This window comes from Eleutherodactylus coqui, chromosome 2, assembly GCF_035609145.1.
Source record: "Eleutherodactylus coqui strain aEleCoq1 chromosome 2, aEleCoq1.hap1, whole genome shotgun sequence".
Lineage (NCBI taxonomy): Eukaryota > Metazoa > Chordata > Amphibia > Anura > Eleutherodactylidae > Eleutherodactylus > Eleutherodactylus coqui.
The window spans coordinates 118,571,816-118,599,637 of NC_089838.1; the positions used below are offsets into that span (position 1 = coordinate 118,571,816).

The 27,822-nt window shown below is 42.9% G+C and overlaps 2 protein-coding genes across 2 annotated transcripts in view; one reads left to right on the top strand and one right to left on the bottom strand.

The window, feature by feature from the left end:
* C2H12orf75 (chromosome 2 C12orf75 homolog) overlaps positions 1-2,834 on the top strand; it is a 43,852-nt gene extending 41,018 nt beyond the window's left edge. The window contains exon 5 of the mRNA XM_066591453.1: positions 1,094-2,834. Within this exon, the coding sequence (XP_066447550.1) occupies positions 1,094-1,158 (65 nt within the window). The 3' untranslated portion in view covers positions 1,159-2,834. The remainder of the gene's footprint in view (positions 1-1,093) is intronic.
* A 7,908-nt stretch (positions 2,835-10,742) lies between these two features.
* Positions 10,743-27,822, bottom strand: part of LTA4H (leukotriene A4 hydrolase) — a 30,609-nt gene continuing 13,529 nt past the window's right edge. Inside the window, exons 9-19 of the mRNA XM_066591454.1 lie at positions 27,045-27,068; positions 22,855-22,925; positions 21,974-22,085; positions 21,256-21,400; positions 19,357-19,460; positions 19,128-19,198; positions 16,538-16,592; positions 15,287-15,382; positions 12,569-12,651; positions 11,609-11,713; positions 10,743-11,031 (exon numbers count right to left, since the gene is read on the bottom strand). Of these exons, the coding sequence (XP_066447551.1) occupies positions 10,911-11,031; positions 11,609-11,713; positions 12,569-12,651; positions 15,287-15,382; positions 16,538-16,592; positions 19,128-19,198; positions 19,357-19,460; positions 21,256-21,400; positions 21,974-22,085; positions 22,855-22,925; positions 27,045-27,068 (987 nt within the window). The 3' untranslated portion in view covers positions 10,743-10,910. The remainder of the gene's footprint in view (positions 11,032-11,608; positions 11,714-12,568; positions 12,652-15,286; positions 15,383-16,537; positions 16,593-19,127; positions 19,199-19,356; positions 19,461-21,255; positions 21,401-21,973; positions 22,086-22,854; positions 22,926-27,044; positions 27,069-27,822) is intronic.

Genomic DNA, 27,822 nt, shown 5'->3' on the forward strand with positions numbered 1-27,822 from the left:
TGCCAAAAAAAAGCCGTCAGACAGAAAAAATAGTAATGGGGTCAGAATGTGGTCACAAAGAGCAAAAGTTTTACAGCTCTTTGGAGCATGCCAACGAAAAGAATGAAACACTGAAAAATCGACTTTAAAGGGGTTTATCTGTATGTGATAGGAGTTTGTTTTATTTTTATAAACTGCATCTCAATTTGATAGACGAAGTGATGCCTACCTCCCTTAACCCCTAGTGGTCCAGCACTACAGTCCTTTGGTTATTTTGAAATTGCTACCACCTGACCACTGCAGCCAATCAAAGATCATGGCAGTCAGGTGCCATTTTCCTGGCAGCATGGCTCCAAGCATTTAAAAATGGTGCGGTTGATAGCAGTTGCAAAACAGATCAGGATGCAGCTTAACTCCCTTTAGAGTTGTCCAGCTGTGATAATTTTTAAAGGCTATGGACACCCTTTTGATGCATATTTTTTCCCTTCTGCATGTAACTTGGGTGGTATCATTTTACAATAGTGTTTCATTGGGTTTTGCACCGCTTGGCTTCTGCATAGCACTGTAAGCTGAATTTCAATCGTTTTGTCAGTGCAGCTGGACTTGAGGTCCATTTACACGCAAAGATCACTCAAAATGTGTTAAACTGACAGTTTTGAGCGATCATTTTGCATTGGGTACTAATGGGCTAATCAGCACATTAGTAGCTAGCTTCATTTCTATGTATTTAGAGAACAGCCGGTGGTCTGCTCTCTAAATACATCTTTTGTTCTTCGCAGGCAGCAGGCTACATCTAATGCTATCAGTGCTGCCCTTGGAGAACACAGCATGCTGGTCCCTCTTATCAGGGACAAAGTCAGCAATGAATGAAAAGTGGACAATGGGGCACACATTTACACGCAACGTCTATCATTCAAAAGCAGTCGTTTAGACAAATTTTGAGCGACAATCGTTGCGTGTAAATCTGCCTTTAGTTTTTCTTTCCTAATTTATCACAACAAAATATGCCCCAAAGGTGTCCTTAGCCTCTAAGGATGGTCAAAAAACTGCTGTGGCATTAATAAATTTTTATTCCCTCTTGTGCACTATGTAACTAACCTCTTAATGGTTACAGCTCCCAGCCAATCAAGAGCATTGAATGAAACGCCTGGATCCCCTTTACCGGAGAATGTCTGCTAGCTCAATGCTGAAATAAGAACTCTTTGAAGGCATGTTCACACAGAGCAGAATATTCCTTGTCAAGTTCTGCAGTATTTCTGCAAGAATCAGTCTGTGCCACCGTTGTGGATTTTTACTGTTTCAGATCTGGAAATGCTGCAGAATTTGCCTTGGAATTTTCTGCATCATGTCTGCCCTGTGTGTACATGCCCTAATACTAAATACGGGTAACTGAGTCCACAATCCTGATGTGACGTCTCATGGATGATCCATCCTGGAGAGGACCTTCAGTCACGTCTCCACTGCCGTCCATGCTCTTTACTGAGCCAACATCACAAGCTATGTTCAAGAGAGCCTGGAAGAAAAGCATCGTGTAATCAAAGTTTTTTTTTTTTGTTTTTTTTTAGTAGATAATTACACTTTGCAGTAATGAACCGATTTGCCTGTTTGTGTGAAGATATGCTGGTTGTGGAAATGCTTGTAACTAAGGAATATACTTTCTAGGTTAAAGTACCTATCACTATAAAGGGGTTATCGAGTTTATGTAAATCTTTGTATAATAGTTTTTTGCAAATGTCTGATACACTTTCCCTGCCACCCCTGGGGTTTTCCGGTTAGGATAGGTCATCAATACCCTGTTTCCCTGAAAATAAGACCTAGCATGATTTTTTAAATTGTGTCCAGGCAGCTATACATGTAAAAAAAAAATATTTGGGAGCAAAAATTAATATAAGACCCTGTCTCATTTTCAGGGAAACACAGGGTAGTTAATTGCCCAGGATCCCAAGTGGCAGACCGCCACCAGTCAGATGAACGGGTGCCAGCTGTCAGTACCACAAATATACAGGGATTGGAGTGAAAGCCTCTGCTGCGGTGCTTGTAACTGCAGGTGTATTTCCCATTGATTTTAATGAGCTGTCCTGCAATTACAAGCATCGGCCACTACACCGGTCGGAGCAGTGGGGCTGGACTTTAGGGATATTTTAAAAGGAGAGTGGACTTTGTTGTTTCCATGGCTGAAAAATCTAGTATTTTGACAGATCTGCAGAAGACTTCACCACTTCAATTGAAAGGGTGAAATGTGCTGCGAATATACTCAAATACACTGTAAATGTGCTCTAATAGGATAGCAAAAACTATACTCCTTGTTATGTGAACAGCCCCACGCCTTTGGTCCCCTTCATCCGGCACTGCCAGTTAGTAATAAAGCCCAGTGGATGTGCTCTTTACAGACCCTAAAATAAAAAGAAAAGCTGTACTCTCCGTGCCTCTGCTCCTCCATTAACTTTCGGGTAGTGTGAATGTTACCTTCAACTCTGACGCCAGGGACTGGCCATAGTGATCATGTAATGTCATCTGTCTGCCGGGAGGCAAGCTGGGGACCAGTGGAGGCTGGGAGTGGGAGGAGAAGGGGTGGAGTACAGCTTTATTTTCTTCAGTGCACTTCCACTAGTAGTGGGTGCAGCTTGGATAGCTGAGGCCCCCTGAAACCTTGGGCCCGGGGCAGCTGCTCCTTTTTATAATTCACCATTGATTCCTACAGTCTTGAACAAGAGTATAATGACTTGTGTATTGGTGGAAGGCTTACTGCAACAAAAATCACTGGCTGTTATGAACACTATGCTTTTTGTTTTTTATATGTACACACTAAAACAACATGAATTTAATATATTTTGAATAAAGATTTCTTTTCTGTATTTGTGTGGTTCAGTGGGGGTCTCTGCAGTAAACCAGATCAGTGGTTTTTGTTTTTTTTTTCTTTCTAGCTGTGATCAAAATGAGTTGAGCAAATTAAAACATGGTGTTAAACAAGTCTTGCTCGACGTTCAAGATCAATAGGGATCTGGCCATTCTGATGGGAATCGGGACTACTTGAGCGTACACTAACTTTCACACTTTAGGCTCAACCTGTTTGGATCCTCTATTTTTAATGCACATATATTACAAGATTGTTTACCACTGAAAATCCAGTTTGAAGTTGCTGCCACTAGGGCGGGGGGGTGGGGGGTGGGGGGGCTCCGTTGCAGTACCTATCACTAGCAGTTTGGTTTTTCTGGTAATGGGTCCATTGGGACACTACTAGTTACTACATGCAATAAAAGGGTAGGCATTCAGATGCTGCCTCGCAGCTGATTGGAGCAGGGCAATAGAAGGCTTCATGGGAAGTGTGGCAGAGGAAGTCCTAGCCAGTCCAGTACTGGCAGAATGGCTGCTTGGGGCATTTCCCAGCTGTATATTAGCTTTTTACACCCCACCTCCACACCATTTGCAACCTGATTTGGTTGTTTGGATTTACTCATTCACGGTGACTGGTTGCCCGGGTTGGCTGATTCACGGTGACTGGTTGCCCGGGTTGGCTGATTCACGGTGACTGGTTGCCCGGGTTGGCTGATTCACGGTGACTGGTTGCCCGGGTTGGCTGATTCACGGTGACTGGTTGCCCGGGTTGGCTGATTCACGGTGACTGGTTGCCCGGGTTGGCTGATTCACGGTGACTGGTTGCCCGGGTTGGCTGATTCACGGTGACTGGTTGCCCGGGTTGGCTGATTCACGGTGACTGGTTGCCCGGGTTGGCTGATTCACGGTGACTGGTTGCCCGGGTTGGCTGATTCACGGTGACTGGTTGCCCGGGTTGGCTGATTCACGGTGACTGGTTGCCCGGGTTGGCTGATTCACGGTGACTGCTTGCCCGGGTTGGCTGATTCACGGTGACTGCTTGCCCGGGTTGGCTGATTCACGGTGACTGCTTGCCCGGGTTGGCTGATTCACGGTGACTGCTTGCCCGGGTTGGCTGATTCACGGTGACTGGTTGCCCGGGTTGGCTGATTCACGGTGACTGCTTGCCCGGGTTGGCTGATTCACGGTGACTGCTTGCCCGGGTTGGCTGATTCACGGTGACTGCTTGCCCGGGTTGGCTGATTCACGGTGACTGCTTGCCCGGGTTGGCTGATTCACGGTGACTGCTTGCCCGGGTTGGCTGATTCACGGTGACTGCTTGCCCGGGTTGGCTGATTCACGGTGACTGCTTGCCCGGGTTGGCTGATTCACGGTGACTGCTTGCCCGGGTTGGCTGATTCACGGTGACTGCTTGCCCGGGTTGGCTGATTCACGGTGACTGCTTGCCCGGGTTGGCTGATTCACGGTGACTGCTTGCCCGGGTTGGCTGATTCACGGTGACTGCTTGCCCGGGTTGGCTGATTCACGGTGACTGCTTGCCCGGGTTGGCTGATTCACGGTGACTGCTTGCCCGGGTTGGCTGATTCACGGTGACTGCTTGCCCGGGTTGGCTGATTCACGGTGACTGGTTGCCCGGGTTGGCTGATTCACGGTGACTGCTTGCCCGGGTTGGCTGATTCACGGTGACTGCTTGCCCGGGTTGGCTGATTCACGGTGACTGCTTGCCCGGGTTGGCTGACTCACGGTGACTGCTTGCCCGGGTTGGCTGATTCACGGTGACTGCTTGCCCGGGTTGGCTGATTCACGGTGACTGCTTGCCCGGGTTGGCTGATTCACGGTGACTGCTTGCCCGGGTTGGCTGATTCACGGTGACTGGTTGCCCGGGTTGGCTGATTCACGGTGACTGGTTGCCCGGGTTGGCTGATTCACGGTGACTGGTTGCCCGGGTTGGCTGATTCACGGTGACTGGTTGCCCGGGTTGGCTGATTCACGGTGACTGCTTGCCCGGGTTGGCTGATTCACGGTGACTGCTTGCCCGGGTTGGCTGATTCACGGTGACTGCTTGCCCGGGTTGGCTGATTCACGGTGACTGCTTGCCCGGGTTGGCTGATTCACGGTGACTGCTTGCCCGGGTTGGCTGATTCACGGTGACTGCTTGCCCGGGTTGGCTTGAGTAGAGGTGGTGTTGAATAGGGATATATGCTCCCCAGCTACCTGCCACTTTTTATAGCATTTACTAGTGTAGTTGAGATGCTCTTGGTATTCTGATGATTACTATAAAGTTGCTGTCATCATAGTTTTATTCAACTTTTCCACAACAAACTTACAATTTATTTTATTTGCATTGCCACATTCGAAGACCTGAAAGATTTCTGCCACAGTGCTCATTTTTTTTTTTTTTTTGTAGATTAATGTGGGATGAGGTAACAATACCATTTTAGTGTGCATATACCTTTTTGGCCTGCTTTTTCATTGTTTTATTTAAAGGCTCACTCAAAAGGTGTCCTATTGCTATGAGGATTGCAGAATATAAGGGTTAACATGCAGTGCCTAGATTAATCCCTTGTGACCCGGTACTGACCATCCTGTTAATGTACAAGATCAGGACACCACCCCTCTACGTCTCATCTTTTAGTCCTTCCTCCTGCCAGCTCCAGCCATTTGAGTCAGTGGACACCCACTAGCGATATTTTCTTTCTTGCACTGCGAGAGCACGCAAGATGCCGAAATAGAACCAGCATATCACTACTGCTTTTAATGGGGCCAGCGGCAGCAGCGCTACCTCCATTGAAAACATAGGGAGAATACCACAGACGTCTGCCACAGCTGTGGCAGGAGTTTCCTTCATCCCTGTGGGGACGAAAGAATCCCCTGCCACAGCTGTGGCTGAAGTGCAGAATATCCCATTGTTTTCAATGGGATTGGCACTGCTGCCAATCCCCTTGAAACCAGTGCTTTCTTGCAAGCCCCGCAGTATGATTATTGGGGAAGGGCTTGAAATATAAGCCCTTCCCTGAAAAGCATCAATAAGTGTTAAAGAAATTAAAAAAAAAAAAAATTTACTCACCTCTCCGCCACTCAGACGTGTCCTGCGTCTTGCTCCCCTGAGGGCTCAGCCAATAGCAGCTAGTGCTTAGCTATTGGGTGAGGACTCACCCAATTACAGACAATCCTTAGCTAGTCATTCATGAATAGCACTAAGGACTATCTGTAATTGGCTGAGCGCTCAGCCAATAGCTAAGCACTAGCTGCTATTGGCTGAGCCCTCAGCCAATCGGCATAGCCCTTTTTTGGAGGTGGGGATTTTTAAATTTTTAAATCCCCACCTGCTGAAAGTGCTTGACAGCAGTGCAGGGGAGCCAGCATCTGAGCAGCAGAGGGATGAGTAAAAAAAATTTAACACTTGATGATTTTCAGGGAAGGGCTTATATTTCAAGCCCTTCCCTGATAATCCTAGTGCAGGGCTTGCAAGAAGGCACTGCTTTCAAGGAGATCGGCAGCAGTGGGATAGCATGTCGTGGACTTCTGCCACAGCTGTGACAGATTCCTTCATCCCTGCGGGGATGAAGGAAACTCCTGCCACAGCTGTGGCAGAAGTCTGCGGCATTCTCAATTTCTTTTCAATGGGGCTAGCACTGCTGCCGCTGGCCCTATTGGAAAGACTGGCGATAGCCTAGCGTGATGCAGGTTTTTTCCTCGCACTGCAGGACTTTTCCTTTACTCTCGCAGCGCAGTGGAGAAAAAAACACCAGTGAGTGTCCACCCTCAGTGTGATATCCTTGGAGGTAGCTGTAGCGTAATGTCATTAGAGACTAGTCAGCTGGGAAGCCGAGTTGTGCTCCAAGCTGGACCTAGCTGCACAGACCCTGGAACAGGTGTGTCAAACACCTTTTCAGAAAAGGCCACCTTATGGGTGCCTTCAAAGATACAATTGTAAGACTAGTAATAGTGCCCCCTACTGGTGGGTCCAGTAACAATGGAGCTTTTGAATTCCCTTGAATAGTAAATGGAGGAATAGGCTAAACTTGATTCGTGCTCTCAAAATACAGGACTTCCACCTTAGTTTTGCCAACATTGTGGAAGATAAAAGTAAACTGACTCGGTATGTAGTTACATGAGATTAGGACAGTTTGGGTCAGTATGGCAGGATTTTTGCAGATAACTTGTGATCTTCCTCACTTATGACTTTTCTTCTTCTTAGATTGTACTGTACATTGCTGTGGAATTTAGGCTCACATTCTGTTAACTTGCTCTAAGTGAATGGGGAAGAATAAAAATGCTGTGTATTGCCACTTGGAGCATGCTGTTTTAGAAATGGATTTATTAGACTTCATTCACTGCAGTGTTGATTTTGCTGTAGAATTGGGGTAATCCCCACTCATAGGAGTGGAACTAGGAAATTAATGAGGCGGTGCTGGATTAAGCATACATAAGGTACTAATGGTGTCCAGCAGAACCTACCGACTATGCCTTGTATGGTAGGTTTTATTTTTCCGCTAACTTGTAGATTAATAGTTCTGAACATAACTGCACATGTAACCAACCCCTTAGCAACAGCCCTATTTTTACATCCTGCTGTTGCAGGATGTGTATAGAGGGGGATTGTGTGGCTAGCTCCCCCCATCCACTGTAGGCGCTGGCTGTTTGTTACAGCTGACACCAGCAGGCAACAGCTCTGACTAGACTCACTGCTCATTGGGGCTGTTAACACTTTAAATGCCTGTCAGTGGCATTTAAATCCCCTGACTGATGTTGGGGAGTCCTTTTACAGCCACCTGGGCGGTCATTGCAGATTGCCTATCAAGCCATCAGCATGGGGTGGCTTGATAGACTAGCATTACTGCAATCGGACAGCTATAGAATTACATCATGCTGTAGGAGCAATCCAAGCATTGCTGGTTGTGGTCCCCTAGGACAAAGTAGTATAAGTATTGCAGAAGGCATTTTTTTTAATTTTAAGTACAGCAGATACATATTTGGTATTGCTGTTTCCATAAAAAAAAGCAAGAACACATTTCTGGCTTTTTTCCTTTAAGAAAAAAAATGCAATAGAAAGTGATCAAAAAGTGCCCATACACTCAACCTGATAAATGGATAGGCTTAAGCCCAACTTAAAACGCAACGATTATCGCACACAATTTGCTCAGTGTCTTTTGAGTGATAATAGTTGTGTGTAAACAGGGCTTAAACTCTACTCAAAATTATAGTTTAGACGATAAGCACAGAGTATCACTTAAAATTTAATTAAAAGATAGGATGAGTAACAGTTTAGGCAATCATTTTGCATAAGCTTCTAATTGGCACTAATGCCAATTAGCTTAGCTTCATTTGCATGTAAAATGAGCCTCTGCTGTATCAGCTGCCCAGACGACTGACTGATTTTAAACTCCACTAAAAATTATTGTTCGGAAGAAAAGCAAAACGCTGGTAGCATTTACATGCAACGATTATTGCTCAAAAGACATTGAGCAAATTTTGAACGATGAGTGTTGCGTGTAAATGGGGCTTAAAAATCCATTGGGTGGCCAGGTAGCTAATAGGGACCTCAGTGTTTCCCCACTGGAGTGCTGATAATGTAGTATTCAGCTGCTGTCCCATGGCAGAACAAAGGGGCTTTATGCAGATAGCAGACCACCTGCTGTTTTCTTCAAAAAGGAAAGGATGCGTATTTCCAACTCAGTGGTGTTCCAAATAATATTTTCTTGGCAAAAGGCTGTTTTGCATGCAGTAAAATAACTACTTCCATATACTTCTCTCCACACCTATGCTGCCACTTGGTCCCCCATTACTCTATTTACAGGTTGCAGTCCCAGGGATGTCACAGCTGCTGTAGCCAACAGAGCTTATTGATCGTAAAGCTCTGTTGGCTGCAGCAGCCGAGATCGTAAAATAGCTGGAGAAGCCTAGAACCTTGCTGTCAAGGGGGCCAACACTGCAAGAGGTGAGCATATGCTGGTTTGTTTTACAGCATGGGGAAGAGACTACTTTAAAGGGTAGTCAGTTTTTTTTATGTGTTGCACTGTGATGGAACAATATAATTAATTCTGGAGGAAGTAATACAGAACACTTATGGTCATTTTACACAGGCAATGAGCATGTTTGTAAGTGCTCATTATCTGTATGTGAGCAGATCTGCTCTATGGAAACAATAGGGTTAATACTACCACTCATCCCACATACAACTGTTGACTGGCTGAGCATCTACTATTTTTTGCCTGACAAGCTGCGAGAAGGGTCCACTGATCAGCCGATGAGCAAGTAAACAAGCATTCAAAATAATGGGTAAACATCTTGTGAAAAAGGACGGTTGGTTAGTCAGTCTCCACTGTTAGCGGTCGAGTGACTGAGGGAGCCTGTAGGTGGTTTTAATACATTAATGTAGCGTTCTGCTTATTTTATGTATTGGGACCCTGCCTAGCACCACTATATACACTGAAACATCACTGCTTTAGGAACCGCTGGTACATGACATTGTGCCTCCACCATCACATGGTACCACATAACTGATCACAATCTGCTTTCAGATCTGACCTCTTCTCTACACAATAGAAGGCAACATTTGGCAGTCATGTGTAAATGTAGTGACTTTGACCACAGGCAGATTGTTGGTTCCCAGAAGTGTAGTGCCAGTATTTGAGACAGTAGCACTTGTTGACTGTTCCCATATTATGGTATCCAGAGTGTTCCAAGACTGGTTGAACCATGGCCAGAAAAATCACAGAAGCAGAACCACATGAATTTGATCGTACAGGCAAACAGCAGGTGGCATGTTGTATCTAGGCAACAATGTAGCCTAATATTTAGGCCTCATGTCCACTGGATAAAAATCGATTTAGGAAATCCGTGCGGGTGATCTGCGCCCATAGAGATACACTCGACACCTGCAGGTAAGTAAATACCTGCAGATGTCAGTTTTCCCTGCCGCACGGATCGCACGTGCAGGAAAACACCCACAGCATGCTCCATTTTAGTGCAGGTCTCTCGCAGGGACGGCTCCTGCAGGCTTCCATAGAAGCCGTCTGGATCCGCGGTACACCTGCAGCTGAATTTCTGCTCTTCGGCGCAGGAGTTTAAAAAAAAAAAAAAAAAAGTGCACAGCGCATGCCGGGCAGAAGCAAAGAAGATCCAGCTGCAATGGATGGGAATCTGCAGCGTCCGGACAGGTGAGTTAATTTCAATTTTCAGGCCTCATGTCCCCGGGAAAGGAGACACGCCACGCTGTGGGATTCTGCATGGAGAATCCGCACAGGCCCGAATTTCCGAGTAGACATGAGGCCTTACCGCTACAATCATTTGTGCATGGAACTTTAAGAACTGACCAAAAGCCAAGTTATCGAATGATCCATTCCATTGTCAATTTGCTAATTATTATGATCTGCTTTGATTATTCTTTGCCTACTTATTTTACTTTGTTAGTATTTATGTATTCATGCTTAGATTTATCTTTATGCTATATTGACTAAATTCACATTTTACACAGTGAATTCATAGACTAATGAATAAAAAAAAATGGCAAACTATTACAAATGTTTGACATCTAAAAAACAGTGATCGCCTAAAAAGGGGGACCAACCAGTTATTGAGTACAGGTGTTTACAAAGCAGTTAATTGTAGCATAGTTATCTATATTGTAACTGCCTTACAGCAGAAGCCCCAATATAGCCACATTCTTTTTAGCTTCTGTGTAGTAATGACAATGTACCAGACACTGGCCTTGTGTTTGATCACCCCATAGGGCCATAATTAAGAGCGAGCAATTATGTAAGTAGTTCTGTGGCTAAAATCCTGCCATTGAACTTTGAGGCAAGGGTTGCTACAACCATGGCAACTTCATTTGTTCAAGGGCAGTGTGATGTCAGTGTTACACAACGTCTGGTCACACAAACTACTTAGGAGAAGAAAAAGCATAAGAAAAAGATTCAGAAAAATCTGGCCATCCTGATTTATTATAGTATGGAGTATACAAATAGTTAGAAGCAAGTTTAAAGTATTTGTCATTGGGTATAACCCACGATTAAGGCAGTAATTCCTAAACGTTTTAAACTTCAGTAAAACTCTCAAACTGTGCAAAGACTTGAATGTGAATGCTAGATACATTAGCCATTCACATGTAGGTCTTTGGCCACCAGCATTTCAGTCACTGGATGCATGAAGGATCTGTTCTTGAGGAAAGTGCTGACTGCTTGATCCCGAGCTTTGTCAAAGTTGTACAGGTCCCTAAAAAGCATACAAAAAGTTAGGGGGAAGAAAAAAAGTTACATAGACTTAAAAACTTTTTCCATCTTTTTTAAACTTCATAGATTTCAATTGTACAATGTACAAAACACATGTCCTCACAGAAAAGGGGCTGTAAAATCTCAGTGACATTGAGATTTGTTTAACATTGGCTTTTTCATTACGCAGATTTTAGAGTTAAATTGAGCCTCAACCTTTTACTATATTTTTAGATACAAAAAAAACTCTGCACCATTTTTATATACAGAGCTCAAACCTTCTGATTAACCAATAGAAATAAAACTGGCTGCCTGCACACCACTAGAGGGCACTTTACTAGCATACTGCATACTTCTGTGTTAATGTATAACATTATGTAATACACAGTGGTATATTAGCTGGTAGCTGCTGGCAGCAATGATTTTATCCCTGCAATGCCTGGGATTTGGAGCCCTGGAACAGGAAAAACGGAGCTCCAGCCATTATAATAAATAGTAACAGCATCTAAAGCTTTCCTCATCTACTCTACCAATGCAGAACAAGCAGTGTTTATTACAAAAATCAATCTTTCGTAGCTTACCGATACAAGGGGCGAGTAAATTTCATCCGGCCCTGTTCTGTTGCCATTTTTAAAGCCAAAGGAATAACCTCTTCCCACTTAGCAAGTATGCAAAGTCTTAACCACCTATATGACAAAGGAAAAATCAAATCAAAACCCTTTAAAAGGGGATGTGCCGTCAGAAAATTAACCTAGAAATTTGATTTGAATAATGGGTAAACATGTACAATTTTTGTGCTTATTTTCTAATACAGTTCCTACCATTGAAAAGATGACACTGACCACCACAAGCCTCATAACCAACAAACTATCTTATGTAAGGTAAACCTTTCAGTGGTCTTTTCTATTATCACAGGAATAATGAAAAGTGATAACAGAGAACAGGAGCGGCCATTCACAATAGGTTTTAAAACAGCTCACCTCCTCCCTCACCCTGCACATGTAACATAATACTTAGAACAGTCTCCAATAGAAGTCAGTGGGTCCCCTTCTGTGCCTTATGTGAATAGCATGTCAAAAGTATATACATATATACCTTCCTGCTTTACACCATTGGAGCGCCGCTTTCTTTGACTACTGTCTTTTCACGTCTGCTCTAAATCATCTCTAAATACTGTTAACTGCAGCTCTGCCAGGATAGCAGCCCATAGTCATGTACAGACAATAGTAAATGGGAAAAAAAAAATGAAACATATGTTTCACTTTCTAGTTTTAAAATTTAATGTGCGTGCGAGATTCACTTTTAGTTTTTACTACTATATTGCAGAGAGGGGGAAAAGTTTGACTATGTAAGTCCAGCTAGTAGTCATAGGATATTTGTGAGATTGTCCAGGCAGATGACAGGTAAAGCTAAAGGGCAAAGGCCCATTTTCTCACCGCTGTCAGTTTATTTTTTTGAGTTGCATTTGCACACTAAACTTCATGAAGACTTTATGAACTGTAATAAAGTAGTGCCAGTCAGTAAGAAGTCTTATTACATACCTAAAGAGAATTTCAGCGTTCTTGACATCATTGAAGTTGTAGATCTCTTGCATACGCTTCACATGAGACACAGGCAATGGATCCTGCACAGAATGAAAATGAAATCAGTCCTGTCCTCACACACAAACATTGGTATACATTACCGGCTATGGCACAACTCTGAATTCTGTTACTCTTGACACAGATGTATAACATCTGTTATTTGACTCACATCCATACTACCTCTCACTCTACTTTCCAAAAGGGTCTAGAAAAAGCGTGCTGCTTGGCCAGGATTTGGAGCCATTTAGGACATGAGACTTTAAAAAGTGGCAACATTTGTTTTAATCTTACTCTAGTAGCGAGGTGACATACAAAGTGACTTCACATCTCTAGATCTATTTGAAAGATGCAACAATTTTTATTACAATTTTATTAAAAGGGAATGGGTCATCAGAAAATGAGCTCTTTTCTAAGACATTTTTGTGTTCAACACACAAAGAATGTTGATTTTTGTCACAATCTATAAAAAAAAACAAAAAAACAAAAACCTAAAATCCTGCATTTTTCACACTGACAAACTCCAATGGGCTGATACTTCTTGATCTGTAAAGAAAGCTTTGCAGAAGTAATCGCGCCAAGGGCCCTTTTACACAGGCCATTAAATTGTCCATTCAGATTCCTGCTGGATGCAGGAATTTCAACGATCATTTAGTGTAAATGCATGCCTCCACTGAATGAACAGGAACGTTTGCTTCTCATTCGTCATTCAGTTTCTGCATCTAAACAGGAAGTCGTTCACTTATGAAGATTGCCCGTTTATTGTGAATGGAGGCGAGCAGGCAGGCATGATCCATTCACTAGCAGTCATTTCTGTGTAAAAGCACAGAACCGATCCTGCTGAGACGACTTGTCTGGCATCTGCACCGACAGATCATCCCATATAAAAGGGCCCTAATATCAAGGACAGAATTCTGACAGGTAAACACCTATTTGTAGATAACACATGACCCACTATTCACAGTAAAGGATTGCTGTGGCCATCTACTCCCCCTCCTGCACAGGTGACAGAGCCTGTCTACAATAGTCTCCCATGCAAGTCAACGGGTCAGCTCCTGTTCATTGTGTGAATGGCCCATGAGATTGCTGTTAAGCACATCTTTCTAAATGCTGTTAAAAGTTACCTCAGGCAAGATGGCTACCCCCATAGTTCCATACAGACAACAGAATTAAAAAAAAAAAAAAAAAAGATTTTATAATAAATTTATATATTTTATATAATCTGAAAAGTTTTGAAAAATGGAACAGGTTTCTCAGTTTTTAATTAAAAAGAAAAAAAAATACTGGCGAAATAGTCCCTTTGACAGAATTTATCAAAGTTTTCTGGGAAAAGTGGCATTTAAAAGTAAAAAAAAAATAAATTTGTATTTGCTGAATTATTTTCATCAGGGCTGGGATTTCAGACACATCCTTTGCTAATCAATGCAGAAAATAAAATACATTCTTGGGGCTTATTCAGACGACTGTATATCGGTCGCATTTTCACGCCTGGCCGATCTACACTGCCCCTCTCTGCAAGGGTAGGAGGAGGGACGGGTTGGGAGCTAGTGCACTGAGCTCCTGCCCCCTCTCAACTGCAATTGGAGGGGTGAAATGGGGCGGAGCCAAGTTCCGCCCCACTGCAAACTGTAGTGAGGGGCAGAAGCTCCATGCACTAGCTCCCGACCCGTCCTGCCTCCTCCCCTTAGAGAGAGGCAGCATATATCGGCCGGGCGTGAAACCCGACCGATATATGCCCGTCTGTGGGGATGTTTTATTAAGGGCTTATTCAATGGGTTGTAATGAAGACAGAAAGAAAAAAATGCCTAGGTTTGTACATCCTGGCTCTAACGTCTGACTTCCTGCAGTACTGAAGGCTGCCTGACTAAATGTACACCAGATCTGGGTGGCAAAAACCATCTTCCCAGCCATCAACTTAAAAATAGCCCCCAGTTTAACGTCTCCTACTCCTCCTGATCCAGCAGCTGGTGTCCCCTGGCTCCGAATCATTGGCTGTAACACGTAGGGAGAGAAACATAACGCTATACCCCAAATGTCAAGTATTTCCTGTCTTCTTTAGTATAGCGGATATACTTTTGGAAAATCTAAAAGGTTCTAAAAACATAAAATGTATAGATTTTATGCCTCTTAGAAGTGTGAGTAAGCCTTCAGAAACCTTTTGACAAATCAGGTTTGATGGGTCTGTGTACAGAGACCCCACTGATCGCTAAACCAAAAGGGGCAGGAGCGCTAAGCTGAATATTGTGCCCCATCGGCTCAAAGAAAGTGAGTTGGTACATTGCTCGTGACCACAATCCATGGAGGACCTGCTCAGCTAAGTGGTTGATTCAATGATTCCATAACATTTTTCCAGTACTAAATCTAGAAAAATAGGACAATTAAAATAACCAACTCATTTTTTAAGGTACCATTAAGGAAACCAGAATATTCAGCTATTAAAATTGCTTTGTGTCATATCTGTGATTTGTGCTAAAAAGTAGAAGGCAGAGTTAACATCCTTTTAATTAAAAACACAAAACACATGATTAAACAGTCTGTTAATAGATTTCAGTCCTTAGATACTGGTTTGGCCTACAGTGTGCTCTCTTAACATGGAAACTTCTTTAATAGCAAAATGGAAACAGAGAACACTTTGCATAATAGCCTGACATTACCGCACAGCAAAACCAGAACAATTACCTTAAGAAGCAAGAGAGCCAGGAACTCAATTTGCTGATGGGATGATAATTCTTTCACATCTGCTGCAGTGAATGAGCTTAAATCATTCTCCTTGGCCTAAACAAATGACAAAAATGCAAATAAATTAAAATATGTGTTCATTCATAATAGCGGTGCTTAAAAAATATATATGTTAAAGGGGTTGTGCCAAGAGTTTTGCTTCCCATCCCCATCTACAAGAAAAGGGGTAGCTTTGAGTCCAACTGCTGGGACCACAACTGATCCAGAGAACATCTTTCCCAAAAGGTCCCTGCATTAATGCAGTCGCATTGGCAACCTCTGGCCATCCCATAGATATGAGTGGAACAGCAGAGGGCATGCCTTGCCACCACTCCATTCAGGGTATAACTTTCTATCCATATTTGCACTGGTTGTGTGTTCTATAAAAACACTGCATGTCCTATTCTTGTCTATTTGTACAGATGAGAATAGAACGTACAATACATCATAAATAGGAGGTTAGTGGTCCTCAATGCAATACTTTTGCCTGCGGGGTAGACAGTTTATATAGAATTACTTTCTATATTAGCTACAGACCAGGGGCGTAGCTAAAGCCTCATGGGCCTGGGTGCAAAACTTTATCTTGGGGCCCCCCCAACCCAGAGGTGTAACTTCAAGCTCCTGGGCCCCAATGCATAACCTGTAAAACAGCCCCCCCCCCCTCAACTATAATGCTTCATGCATAGCACTGGGCTCCCTATATGGAGAAGAGAGGCCTTATGGGCCCCTTAAGGCTCCTTGGCCAGGGTGCAACCACATCCCCTATAGTTATGCCAGTGCTACAGACTATAAGTATACAGTCTGGAAGCTGAGCTGTGATCTCCTCTATTATAACTGTGCAACTGGAGCTGTGAGATCATAATCAGTAACTGTTACAGGAGAGTCTGTGTTTCCCTCTAAACAGTTTCTGTAGTAGGGTACATGTAATAGCATCCCACAGACTGAGAAACTTAGAGATTTAACACATAAAACCTAAGTAAAATCAGAGCTGGTCAGAACTGAGATCACATGACCACCTGAGAAGACAGGCAAGAAGAAGTTTCAGATAGAAAAGGACTAACCAAGGTAAAACTAGGCTAGCTAGCGATATACATCTATTACATATACACACACACACACACACTAACTACTTAATGAAAAAGAAAAAAAAAAGAAAGTTCCATGTGAGTGCCCATTTAAATAAAAAGGCAAGAACAGTGTTGCACCTCTTACCTCAGTCCATTTGTTGCTAAGTTTAATGCATGCATTGGCAAGAGTCATATCGTACCTGCAAAAGATACAGGATTTGAAAAACACACAAAAACCATTTGAGCTGAACTGCATCTAGATTCTCAGAGGCTCAAGTGATAGGCAACAAAGTAGGAGTAAAAAATTTCTAAGCAGTACTGAAGGGGTGTACAATGGTCTAGGGTCATTCTATTCTAACAAAAAAAGAAACAAAAACCACACACAATCTTCTCACGTGCATCTATGACCTATCAAGAGATCTAGTTGACTAATTTTATCCTATTACAACACACAAAGCAGCCAAGTGGGGCCGTGCTACACTGTATCCGTTACTCCTATAATATCCTGTTACTAGGAGATAACATGTTTAATATAATGTACATTTTATCATTAGTTTTAATGCTAGACATATAGTTAATACATAATTTAAAGGACTGCAGTGAGCAGGTAACTACCTCTGAATACAATTAAGAAAAACAGTAGGCAGATTTATCAGTTTCAAAACCAACACTAAGCAGATGCTGAAAGCAGTTATAGGTGGCCTGACATTTTTAGTGGAGTCTTGGGCCGCCTGTAGATGGCCAGGTCGGATATGGTTGTGAGAATTCTCGCAGCAGGACCCGTCCCACGCCCCTGCAGGGACCAGGGCGTACTCACCTACTTCCATGGCTCCGGCTGTTTGATGTGTCGGCAGCCGGCGAATGCGCAGACTGGAGACGGCAGCCGGGGAGTGAGATTTCTGTGTGGGGCTCTGCGAGACCTGCACAGAAATAGAGCATGCTGCGATTTGTTTGCCACGCGGACAAATAGCGGCCGTCTGCCTAGGATTGCGTTTGCTAACGTAATCCAATGGCAGCTCCCACGGACGGAAATTCTGCAGAAAAACCCGCCGCGGAATTTCCACCTGTGTGGTGAGACCGCCAACTACAATTTGGACCTTTTAAATATCAGAGTGGCAGAGGTGTGACTTTTTGCTCATCGCTTGAGAAAACGCTCATCAGTATCTAAAAACAAAAATTTGTCATACAAATGGAGAACTTGTGGAGATTGTGCCCATTTCGGAATACTTCTTTGTACCAGGAGAAATGCATCATGAGCCAAGTGACAGTTTAAAAATATTGCAGACATTAATCAAACTAATGACAATACACACAGTGCCAAAACCTGTCTTCAAGACATTATTAATAGAGCTAGCCACTGTGTATTCAGGATTATTAGGGATACTGGGTCATACTTTTAAATGATAGATTAAAAAAAAAAAAAAAAAAAAACCCACAAAGACAAATAAATATTTGTATCTATAGCGGATATAAAAAGTCTGCACACTCCTGTTAAAAAAAAGCCATGTATTTGTCACATTAAAATAATCCGACAAAAATGAATCATTTCAGACTTATTTCCTCCTTCAATGTGACCCGTTATCTGTGCAATCCCACTGAAAAAAGTAAAGTTTAGAGTGGAAAAAAAAAACAAAAAAAAATAAATAATGTGGTTGCACATGTGTGAACACCCCCTTATATTTGGGGATGTGATTGTGTTCAGGATTAGCCAATCACATTTAAATTCATGATAAATGGTAGTCAGTGAACAGATGACCAGAAGAAAACTGGTCCAGGAGACTGCCAAGAGGCTCACAGCAACATTACAGGAGCAGCAGGAATTTCTGGCAAGTACTGGTTGTGTAGTGCATGTGACAACCATATCCGGTATTCTTCGTTATGTCTGGGCTGTGGGGTAGGGGAGCAAGGTGGACGCTTTTTCTAACAAAGATAAACATCCAAGCCTGGCTATGTTTTGCCAAAGCTTACATCAAGTCTGCCTAAAGTACGCTTAAGAACGTGTTAAGGTCCAATAAGACCAAAGGTTGAACTTTTTGACCACAATTCCAAAAAGGTATGTTTGGCGTAAAGCCAACAGAGCACCATACCCACAGTGAGGATGGTGGAGGCAGCATTATGCTTGGGGTTGTTCTGCTGCTGGATCTGGGGCTTTAGTCAGTCAAGGTGGAAAGGATTATGCCCAGTACCAAATATCAGTCCATCTTGGCACAAAACCCTCAGGCGTCAAATTTTTTTATTATTTTAACTTGACACAAATGTGGCATTTATTGAGGTGGGTAGACTTCTTATATCGTTCGTTCGCATGAATGAATGGAATGAATGAATGAATGAATGGATTCACGTTAAGTTTTTTGTTACACACTTGTAATTGCAAAAATCGGTCAAGCGTAGCAGGTTGTTAGAGCTAGTGGTACCTCATGAATAAAGTGAACTTTACCTTTAGCCCAAGCATTTGTCTACAAGCTGGGGTGCACCAACTTTTTTTGGCTTGAGAGCTACACTGTCAAATAGCACAACTTTAAGAGATAGATAGATCAGAACACAGACAAGACCTCAGCTCTGTTAGCGCCCCAGTGGTGGCCAGGACACCTACTGTGTTTATTTCACAATTGCTTCACATTCTTCAAATGGTGTACAAGAGTAGCAGAGCGGCTGTATTGTACCCGATAAGAAGAAAGTCCAAAAGGAAAACATTATGTAGCCAGGATAAAAAAAAAAAAAAAAAGGAACCTTACTTTGGTTGCACTGGTGGCATGCCAGGTGTGTGCATCCACCCTTTCCAGTCAACTTTATCAAGCAGCTCTACCTAAATAAGAATATACAAAAAAGTCAATGTCTCTTATATGTGCATTGACTAAAGTACCATATAAATACTGCAGACAATATACACTTACAGTCATGTCAAACTATGAAAATAAAATCAGGGAAAAAAACACAATAAAGAAATAAGGATTCTACTTGTACCTTGTCTTTGAAATACGAATACAGGAACGCTTTCCACTCCTCTGTAGTTACGCTCTTATAAGCAAACCTCTGAATGTACGTTTTCAAAAACCCAAGAAATACATCTAGAGAAGAAAAATATTTACAATGAAAAAAAATAAATCCAAATAAGTTGGATGAGAAATTATGTGTGACTGATACCATCACTTTACCTGTCGGAGGTACCATGTGCACACTGAAAATAAGACCCACCCTGACAATAAGACCTACTGTTTTTTCACAATTTTCAGGAAGGCTTGAAATATAGGCCCTACCTCAAAATAAGCCCAAGCTAGACAAAAGGGGAAAAAAAAACAAAAAACCATTACCTAGAAGGCGCAATCCGGGTCACTCCTGCTGCTCTCTGTAGCTCCGCTGCGCTTCTTGCGCTCCTTGGCTGCTGACAAAATAACTTTCTAGTCGCTGCATTTATAAATCCTGCCTCCTGGAAGCGATGGCTCCGATTGGCTGAGTAGCACTCACTGAACCAACATAACTGGCTGCGATTGGTTCTTCAACCAGTGCTCAGCCAATCACAGCTGCGATTGGCTGAGCACCTGTCAAAGAGCCAATCGCAGCCGTCATGTTTGTTCAGCTGAGCTACACTCGCTGAACCAATCGAAGCCATCGCTTCCTGGAGATGGGATTTACGAATGCCACAACTAGGAAGTGATCTTCTGCCGGTGGCCGAGGAGTGCAAGCAGTGCGGCGGGAGGGTCTCGGATCGCACCAGCATCCATAGCAAACATCTGAGGAGCTGGAGGAGCCCAGGATGGCATGCTGGTGTGGCACACTTTGTTAATACAGGGCAATCCACTGCTTTGTCAATGTGGGTTGTACTCCTGTGTGGTGTGGGGTACTTCTCTATAGTGGTCATCCTGATATCCGTTCATACTGTGCAGATTTTGTTTATTAGCACTCACCCCTCCACCACCTTGGATTGAGTTGAGTGGCTGATCATTAGTCGCCACACGAACACTTTTACTACTCTATATTACAATCTGGTTTGCCGCGTGCTATTAGGGCACATGGCGATTGAGCCTTCCCTGTAGTATATAATGTGTATCTGCCTTGTTTTTCTGTGAGTTGTCAATATCCCCCCCCCCCCCCCCCCTCACCGCTGCTCTTTTGGGCCACAATTAATATAAGACAGACTTATTTTCATAGAAACACTGTATATGATGGGACATCCTTCCGCCATATAACTGCAAGAAACAGCATAAAAGTACTCAAAAGTGTGTGGCTTTAATTTAGAGTTTCTAGATTGGAGTGCTTCTGAAACACTATATTATACCATAAATGTACAGCCGAAAACCCCTTTCTATCTGCAGCTTCCTTATACAATCCAGAGGAAGTGATTCTACAAGGAGAAAGCAAGAATGAACATTTCTACCCTACTGTTAAACTAAAATACTGCATCATTCTAATGAACACATCAACCAAGTGTATCCAACAAGAGCACGATGCTAGTAAAGCTATTAGGAGAAGCCTGACAAGTAGTTCTAAATAAAGGGTTCTTTGAATTTCTGCTAACTAGGAAAGCTGAGTGTTTTGTGGTTTTTCGACAAAGTCTTTTGTTCAATAGACCTGTTGACACCATGGCAACTTCCAATAAGTAAACCCTGAGGCTGCAAGATGGATTTATAGAAGCAATCACAGGAGAAGGATTCTTCTTCACGAGGAAGCCTATTTTCTGTGAGATTGAAGCACCACGATAAGGCTGCTATACAGATTCTGGTCTGTAGATAGAATCTTTGGATGTTTTAGCACCAGAAATAAAAAAAGATATTGAGCTTTTATGTTACTCATGTGAGATAAAGTTTGTCCCGCTTGCACAAAATCTTAATTCTCAAATCTGACTTAAATACAATAGTTACAGACCTGGTCCTCCAAGCAGCTGCTCCAAGTAGAACAAAAGAGCAAATCCTTTCTCATATGGTACAGAGGAGAATGCCACATCCACATCCACTTCATGTAGATTGGGGACCAGGTTTGTGAGTGGATTAGTGGCGCCAAAGGTGTTAACCTGCATCAGAGAGAAAATGTACATCGCATCAAACAACTCAATGAGCAAGTTTCACCATGATAAGGATTAAAGAAGTTAGTGAAAATATACCAAATCGCACTTAAAGATTGGAAGACTTCACTGTCTATTTATAAAATGAAAGGCCTGAAAACAACAACATTTAATAACTTATAACAGCACAGTTATTACCATTTCTGAGGGGGAAGGAAGAAGTCAATGGAAGCAGTCTGTCCCGCGATACTTCCACTGCAAGTACTGCGGAAGTACCACTAGAAACCGTGTCACCGCCCGGCGCGTCATGCTTTGCATTGCGTATGCACATCAGTTTACCGAGCAAGACACTTGCGGCGGATCCAGACAGGCAAGTATAGGATCTCTGGGGGAGGCGCCAGGTCGGATCCGGCTGCAATATTTTGTAGGTGGACTCCGACCAGGCCGTGGGCATGAGGCCTTGGAAGCCATTTATAGAGATGCCAGACTAAACAAATTAAATAACTGATTGTAGCAATTTAATGATGCAATTACCAATATACACACCTATATAGAAAAAAGATAAAGACATTTCCTATATACCGCATTTTGAAGCTCTTTCCATCCCCCCAGTGCCTTGAACTGTCGAAACTGCTCCCCGTGAAGAAGTCCATCAATTCTCCTTTCCAAGTACATGGTGTGACCTTCATTTAACCTGCAACAAAAAGCTGCAACTAAAATACGGTATATGCTTGAAGCAGTTCCAGGTCTTGCCCAATTGCCATATCTGGTATTGCAGCTCAGCCACTTTGACTTCAATGAGATGCAATAATGGACACTGCCCACAGACATATATGGTGCAGTATAAGGGGGGGGGGGGGGGGCACTTCTTCTAACCCTGGGTAGCGCCTTAAAAAAATAAGGCATCACAATAGTTCCCCTATATTTTAAATGTATCACCTTAAAATGTTATGGCCAGATAATTACTTACAACATGCTTCGCTATGTAGAATTGTCCAGCTTAAGGGCGCTGTCCGAGATCAAAGTTTTTTTTCCCAAACTACATTGCTTAGCTCTGTTAAAGTTGAATACACAGGCTGCTGCAGCCTGTAAATAATATGTGATAGGGAAGGCCCAGAACCATCAGCAACTTATTTGGCTGCCATGAGGGGGACCAGTTTTTAGAAAACCATTTTATCTTGGACAACCCCTTTTAAGTCAAAAATGCATTATTCGTGACCCACAGTGGAAGAGTAATGGAAAAAGCCTGGACAAATGTGTTTTGGGGACAGACATTTAATTTTATGAACAATTCACAATCCCAGTTTAGTTTACTACCTATAAAAACTGACCCAATACAACAGTGAAACGCAAGGTAACGTGGATTTGTTATACTTTGTCATCGCAGGGAAAATATTTTCTTCTTTTTGCTGATGAGGAGACAACCATGTAAGGAGATACATGAATCAGGGAAATGAACATACCAGAAGTTTTCCCAGGTTCTGTTTGTAACCAAGTTTCCTGTCCAGCTGTGTGAAATTTCATGTGCAATGACCTACAAATTAGATCAGCAAGACTTACATTTCTGACATCCAATGGAATAGGCATTTGAAAATATTACTGCATGAACAGAATAGTTACTCGATAAAACTTCAGTACACTGGAAAGAGTTATGTTCTGGAGGAATGGAACTATAAAAAAGTGGGAAGTGCACTTGCTCACTGCAATACATCATAATGCGTTTAAAGCAAAAAACAGTATAGTATATTTAGAAGACTTTCCTTTTTTTTTTTTTTTTATTAATGGTTGCAACAGATTATGGACGGCTTCACATGGACATATTTACATGCATATGTGCGCTTGCAATATGCAGCGAGTAGAACCTATTGATTTCAGATGGTGATGGGTTTTCATCAGTGCGAGATTCTCCATTGGTTTGATAGGATTTGGCATTGACGTAAACATGCATTGCACAATTGTGTCTTATGACTTTAAGGCCTCATGTCCACTTGAAAAATACAATCCACGCAGAATCTGCTGCGGATTTGCTTTAAATGTTTTTTTTTTTTTTTTACATGCAGATATCCGCACACATTGCTATCAATGTGATAGCAATGTTGCCGATCCGCGGCAGAATGGAGCATGCCGCGTTTTTTCTCCCGCGTGTGAAAAACGCAATTCTTTTTTGCACCCGCGGATGGCATTTTAAATCAATTTAATGGACCGCGGATGGCCAATGATTCCCTATGGGCAAAATCCGCTGCGGATTCCGCAATTCCATTTAGCTAGTGGACATTAGGCCTAAGGCTGGGTTCTCACTGGGCGGATTCCCAACGGAAATCCTGCGGTTCAGCCGCAGCCAAAAAAGACGCGGGAATTTCCGCTGGGAGAACCGCTGCTTTAAAACCCGTGGCAGTTTTCAAGCGGCCTGGCCGCTTGCTCTTCCGCTGCGGCTGGCGCTCCCATAGAGGAGAGTGCGGCCGCAGCGGAAAATAAAAAACAAACGAACATGCTGCGGTCAGCAAATTCGCGCTGCAGCGGCGGCTTCTACCGGCTTAGCCGCAGAGGATTTGCCGTCCCGTGTGGACGAGATTTCTGAGAAATCTCGTCCACATAGCTGGCTAATCTCGGGATTAGCGGCCAAATGCGGATTTGCTGCGGTGGAATTAAGCACGGAATTTCCGCGGCAAATCCGCCCCGTGTGAACCCAGCCTAAAAGTTATATTTTGCAGCTTTGACCAAAAAAAAAAATAAAAAAATGCTCAAATGACAGTTTGAGTGATCATCTTTGCATAAACTTTTAAGTAGCTAATTTGCTACTTAAGTGCAGGCGGAGCGGGACACCGCTGACGGCTCCGAGGACAGCAGCTGCATTGTTCTCGGAGCTGTCAGCTGGTATCCCGCTAAGCTCAGAGGCGAGAACAGCAGGATCTGCTTTGTTCTCAGAGCCATTGCTGAGAGCCATGCCATCAGCTGGTAAGAATGCCATCAGCTGGCATCCCGCTGAGAACTCAGCGTGCGGCGCTGATAAGGCTCATTGCTGACTTTTAGCTTGCTAAAAGTCAACAATGAATGAATAGTGCACGAACAGTGCATGATGGCCGACCATTTAGACAACGATTATCGCACAATAGATGGCTATAGACCGAATTTTGAGCAATAATCGTTGTGTCTAAATGGAATTGGCCGCATTACAAAAAACTGAAATAAAAGGATTATAAGAGGAGTTTGAGTTGCATGTTCATTGCTCGCGGGACAACAGAGGAACAAGCACAAGCTTGCATATGGAAGACAGACAAGAAAACTGAAGCACAGACCATTCACACCCACATCCGCATGCCCTCAGCACATCCCAGCCCAGGAATCAATCCAGAGGAATCAGTAGAGACAGGAGTACTAAAACCAGTCAACCAAGGTTTTTGCAAATTGCTGTGGGCATTTCTGATTCGAGTCCAGGAACTTGTAGCAGGCATGTAGGAATTAACGAGCTTAAAGGATACTTGCACTTTAACTTCTGAAAGTTCCTACTTCATTTTCACTTATATAGAGCCGTCTCGAGCTGCCAGAAGCAGCCAAAAATGGCCAACGGAGCAGGAGCTTTTCAAACTGACAGTGCAGGTACTCGTTAACAGGGAAGAGGGAAGGTCTGTAGATTCCCAAGACATGATGATGATTTTCCAAGCACAAGACTGAATGCCAAAAACAGCATTTCAAACCCAAAAGACATACCTTTTGTGACAAAACTTTGGGAAAGTCAAAATAAGTGTTCATGAAAAGGAGAACTGCCAACCAGTAGGGTGACACCATGTCACACACCCATACCACTTGTTCAGGTTGGAAGCAAAATCTTTTGACTCATTTAATAAAATTTAATTTAAGGGTCACAGACTTTTTTTCCCCCCTCAATCCTAAGGGTTCAGTCACACGAGCGAATTTCACACATGTACAGGCGCATCTTCGATTTGTATCTATTAGAACCAATGCTTTCCAATTAAAGCGGTCACATGTCCGTTTCTTAGAAGCATTTAAAATTCGCACCTGCAAAAGATAGGACATGAGTGCGAATGCACCCAGTAACGGGATTTTTCTACACTCACGCAAATTTTCTCACGTGCCTCTACATGCGTGCAAAATTCGCTCGCCGGACTGAGCCCTAAGAGGGCGATTTTTTAAATTTGGGTATTGAACTATAATGTATTGCCATACATCTATATGCTAGTACATTAGGCTGTGTAATACTACTACACAATCACAAACCTTAAGTATTCCCCAACAGCAAGCAATATGGTCATACAAGCCTGGGTTCCTACAACAGACCCCATCACACAGTTCCTCCCCTCCTGAATCTCTGCCCTTGTATACCCAATTGGAGGCAATTCTGGCAGATATAGGCTTAAACTATGGAGATCAGATCACTGCTGTCACAGTAGGACTGTAGTTATGCATTACCAACTAGTTTGTCAAGTACGCTCATCAAGATGTACTGCCTGCTTCTAGTGATGTGCATACTCATCATATGATGCCAAGGTGTTAAAATGACAGTGTTATATATGTTTAGGACATCTTTCAAAAGGAGGGACATTACAAAACATGGCAGGATAATTGAACAATACATATACATAATGGGGCACATTTATTAAGTTTGGCGTTTCAGGTGCCAGTCTTAACCCCTTAGGGACCAGGCTGGTTTGTACCTTTAGGACTAGGCACATTTTAAGGATTTTACCCATGTGGTGGTTTTACTGCCCCGTTTCTCTCTCCTCTCCTCCTCCCCCCCTCCCCCTCCCCCTCCATGTCTCCCATGAGGTCATAAAACCTCTCAGGGACATTCACATTTTTTTTTTTTTAAATTACATACGTTTTCACTGTAGCTGGGGCATCCATAACAGCAGCATCCATAGGAGCCCCAGTTACATGGAAAACATCCCCTTGTAGTGACATCAGTCACCAGCAGAGCTGATCAGGGTCTGCTAGCTCGCATAGTGGAAGAAACATTTCCACTTTCACTTTAGTACATAGCGCTCATTGAGTGCTATTGTACCTGGGAAAGGAGAAGGCAGAAGCACTAAAACAAAAAAAACCAAAACAAAAACCACTCCTCCCTTCTCCTCCGGGTTCTCAGCTGTGACCAACAGCCTACAACCCACCCTGCTTTCTCTTTCTGCCATTGTACAATGGCGCCATCTGCTGGCTAGAACCAGTACTACAATATGTGACATGTCGGGAGAGGCCCCAACAGAGTGGCCAGTAAAATACAGTAATACCACCCTGCGGGACGTCTTCTGACATCAGAGCTGTACAGGTTTCAATGAAAATGTTGGAAGATGTCAGACAGTGGATTGAAAGGGGTTAATCCCACGTTATATTTCTGCTATCGCTGGGGGTTAAAGCCCAGGAACAAGGGCCATAAATTTACAGAGCTTGGTCCTTAAGGATTTAAACAGTGTGCTGGAAGATGCTGTACTTTACTAAGAGAAGTGTGCTCTTAATAAATTAAGCCCATCTTTGTGACTGATTATGTGACACAAACTGAGTTCTACACCCGCTGCGAGCTAGCACAGATTTCCACTTTAATATACACAAATTTTAGTGAAGAGGCACGAGCCAAACATTTGTGCCCTGTTGTGCAAATTTAAACAGTTGATAATCCATTCAATAATATTAGGTTACTTACACCTGCTAGAGATCGGTCACCAGCCTGAAATATAGAAACAAACCATAAAAACAGGAATCACAAAAATGTCAGCTACCCAGAATAGTACCGAAATACGTCTAATGACCACTGCATATACCTTTATAGGACATTAGAAAAACGCTTTGCTTCTCTACCCCCAAACCTAGTATTACACCATGACTGTAATCAAGAGAATGGATTTAAGATGCAATATCTGACAGTTCATGGGCAAAAGCGGCATGGTTTGTGGAAGGGGAAAAAAAACCCAACAAAAACAAAAAAAAAAAAACACTAACAACTGATCACGATAATGTAGATATAGTGATCACTGGGTCAATTTATTCCTTGCTTTATCTACTACGAACATTTATAAAAAATTTAAGAAAAGTCAACCAAAAACTTTAAATAAGAGATAATAAAATGAAGATTTTAAAGAATGTTATTTTTCATGAACATTACCTAAACGCCAACAGCCAGATGCCCATTTTTGTGTGTGAAGTCATTTTCATATTTTAAAAGAAAATCAGGTTAGACAGTTTTGGGGAAATATTTACCATCCCAAAGTATTTTAATTACTATCAATTTCATAGAGCAGTATATCTTAAAGCACCCCCAAATTAACTGACTTTCCAGTCAGGAGCTCAAAAATGATATACAAGTCAGTTCATACAGAGGATGAAGTTACATTTTCTCAGTTTAGGTGGCTTTTTTGGCTCAGCTCCAAAAAAGGCCAAGCTGTGATCTGGGACTACAGTGAATAGAAAGTAGTCTGCAGAAT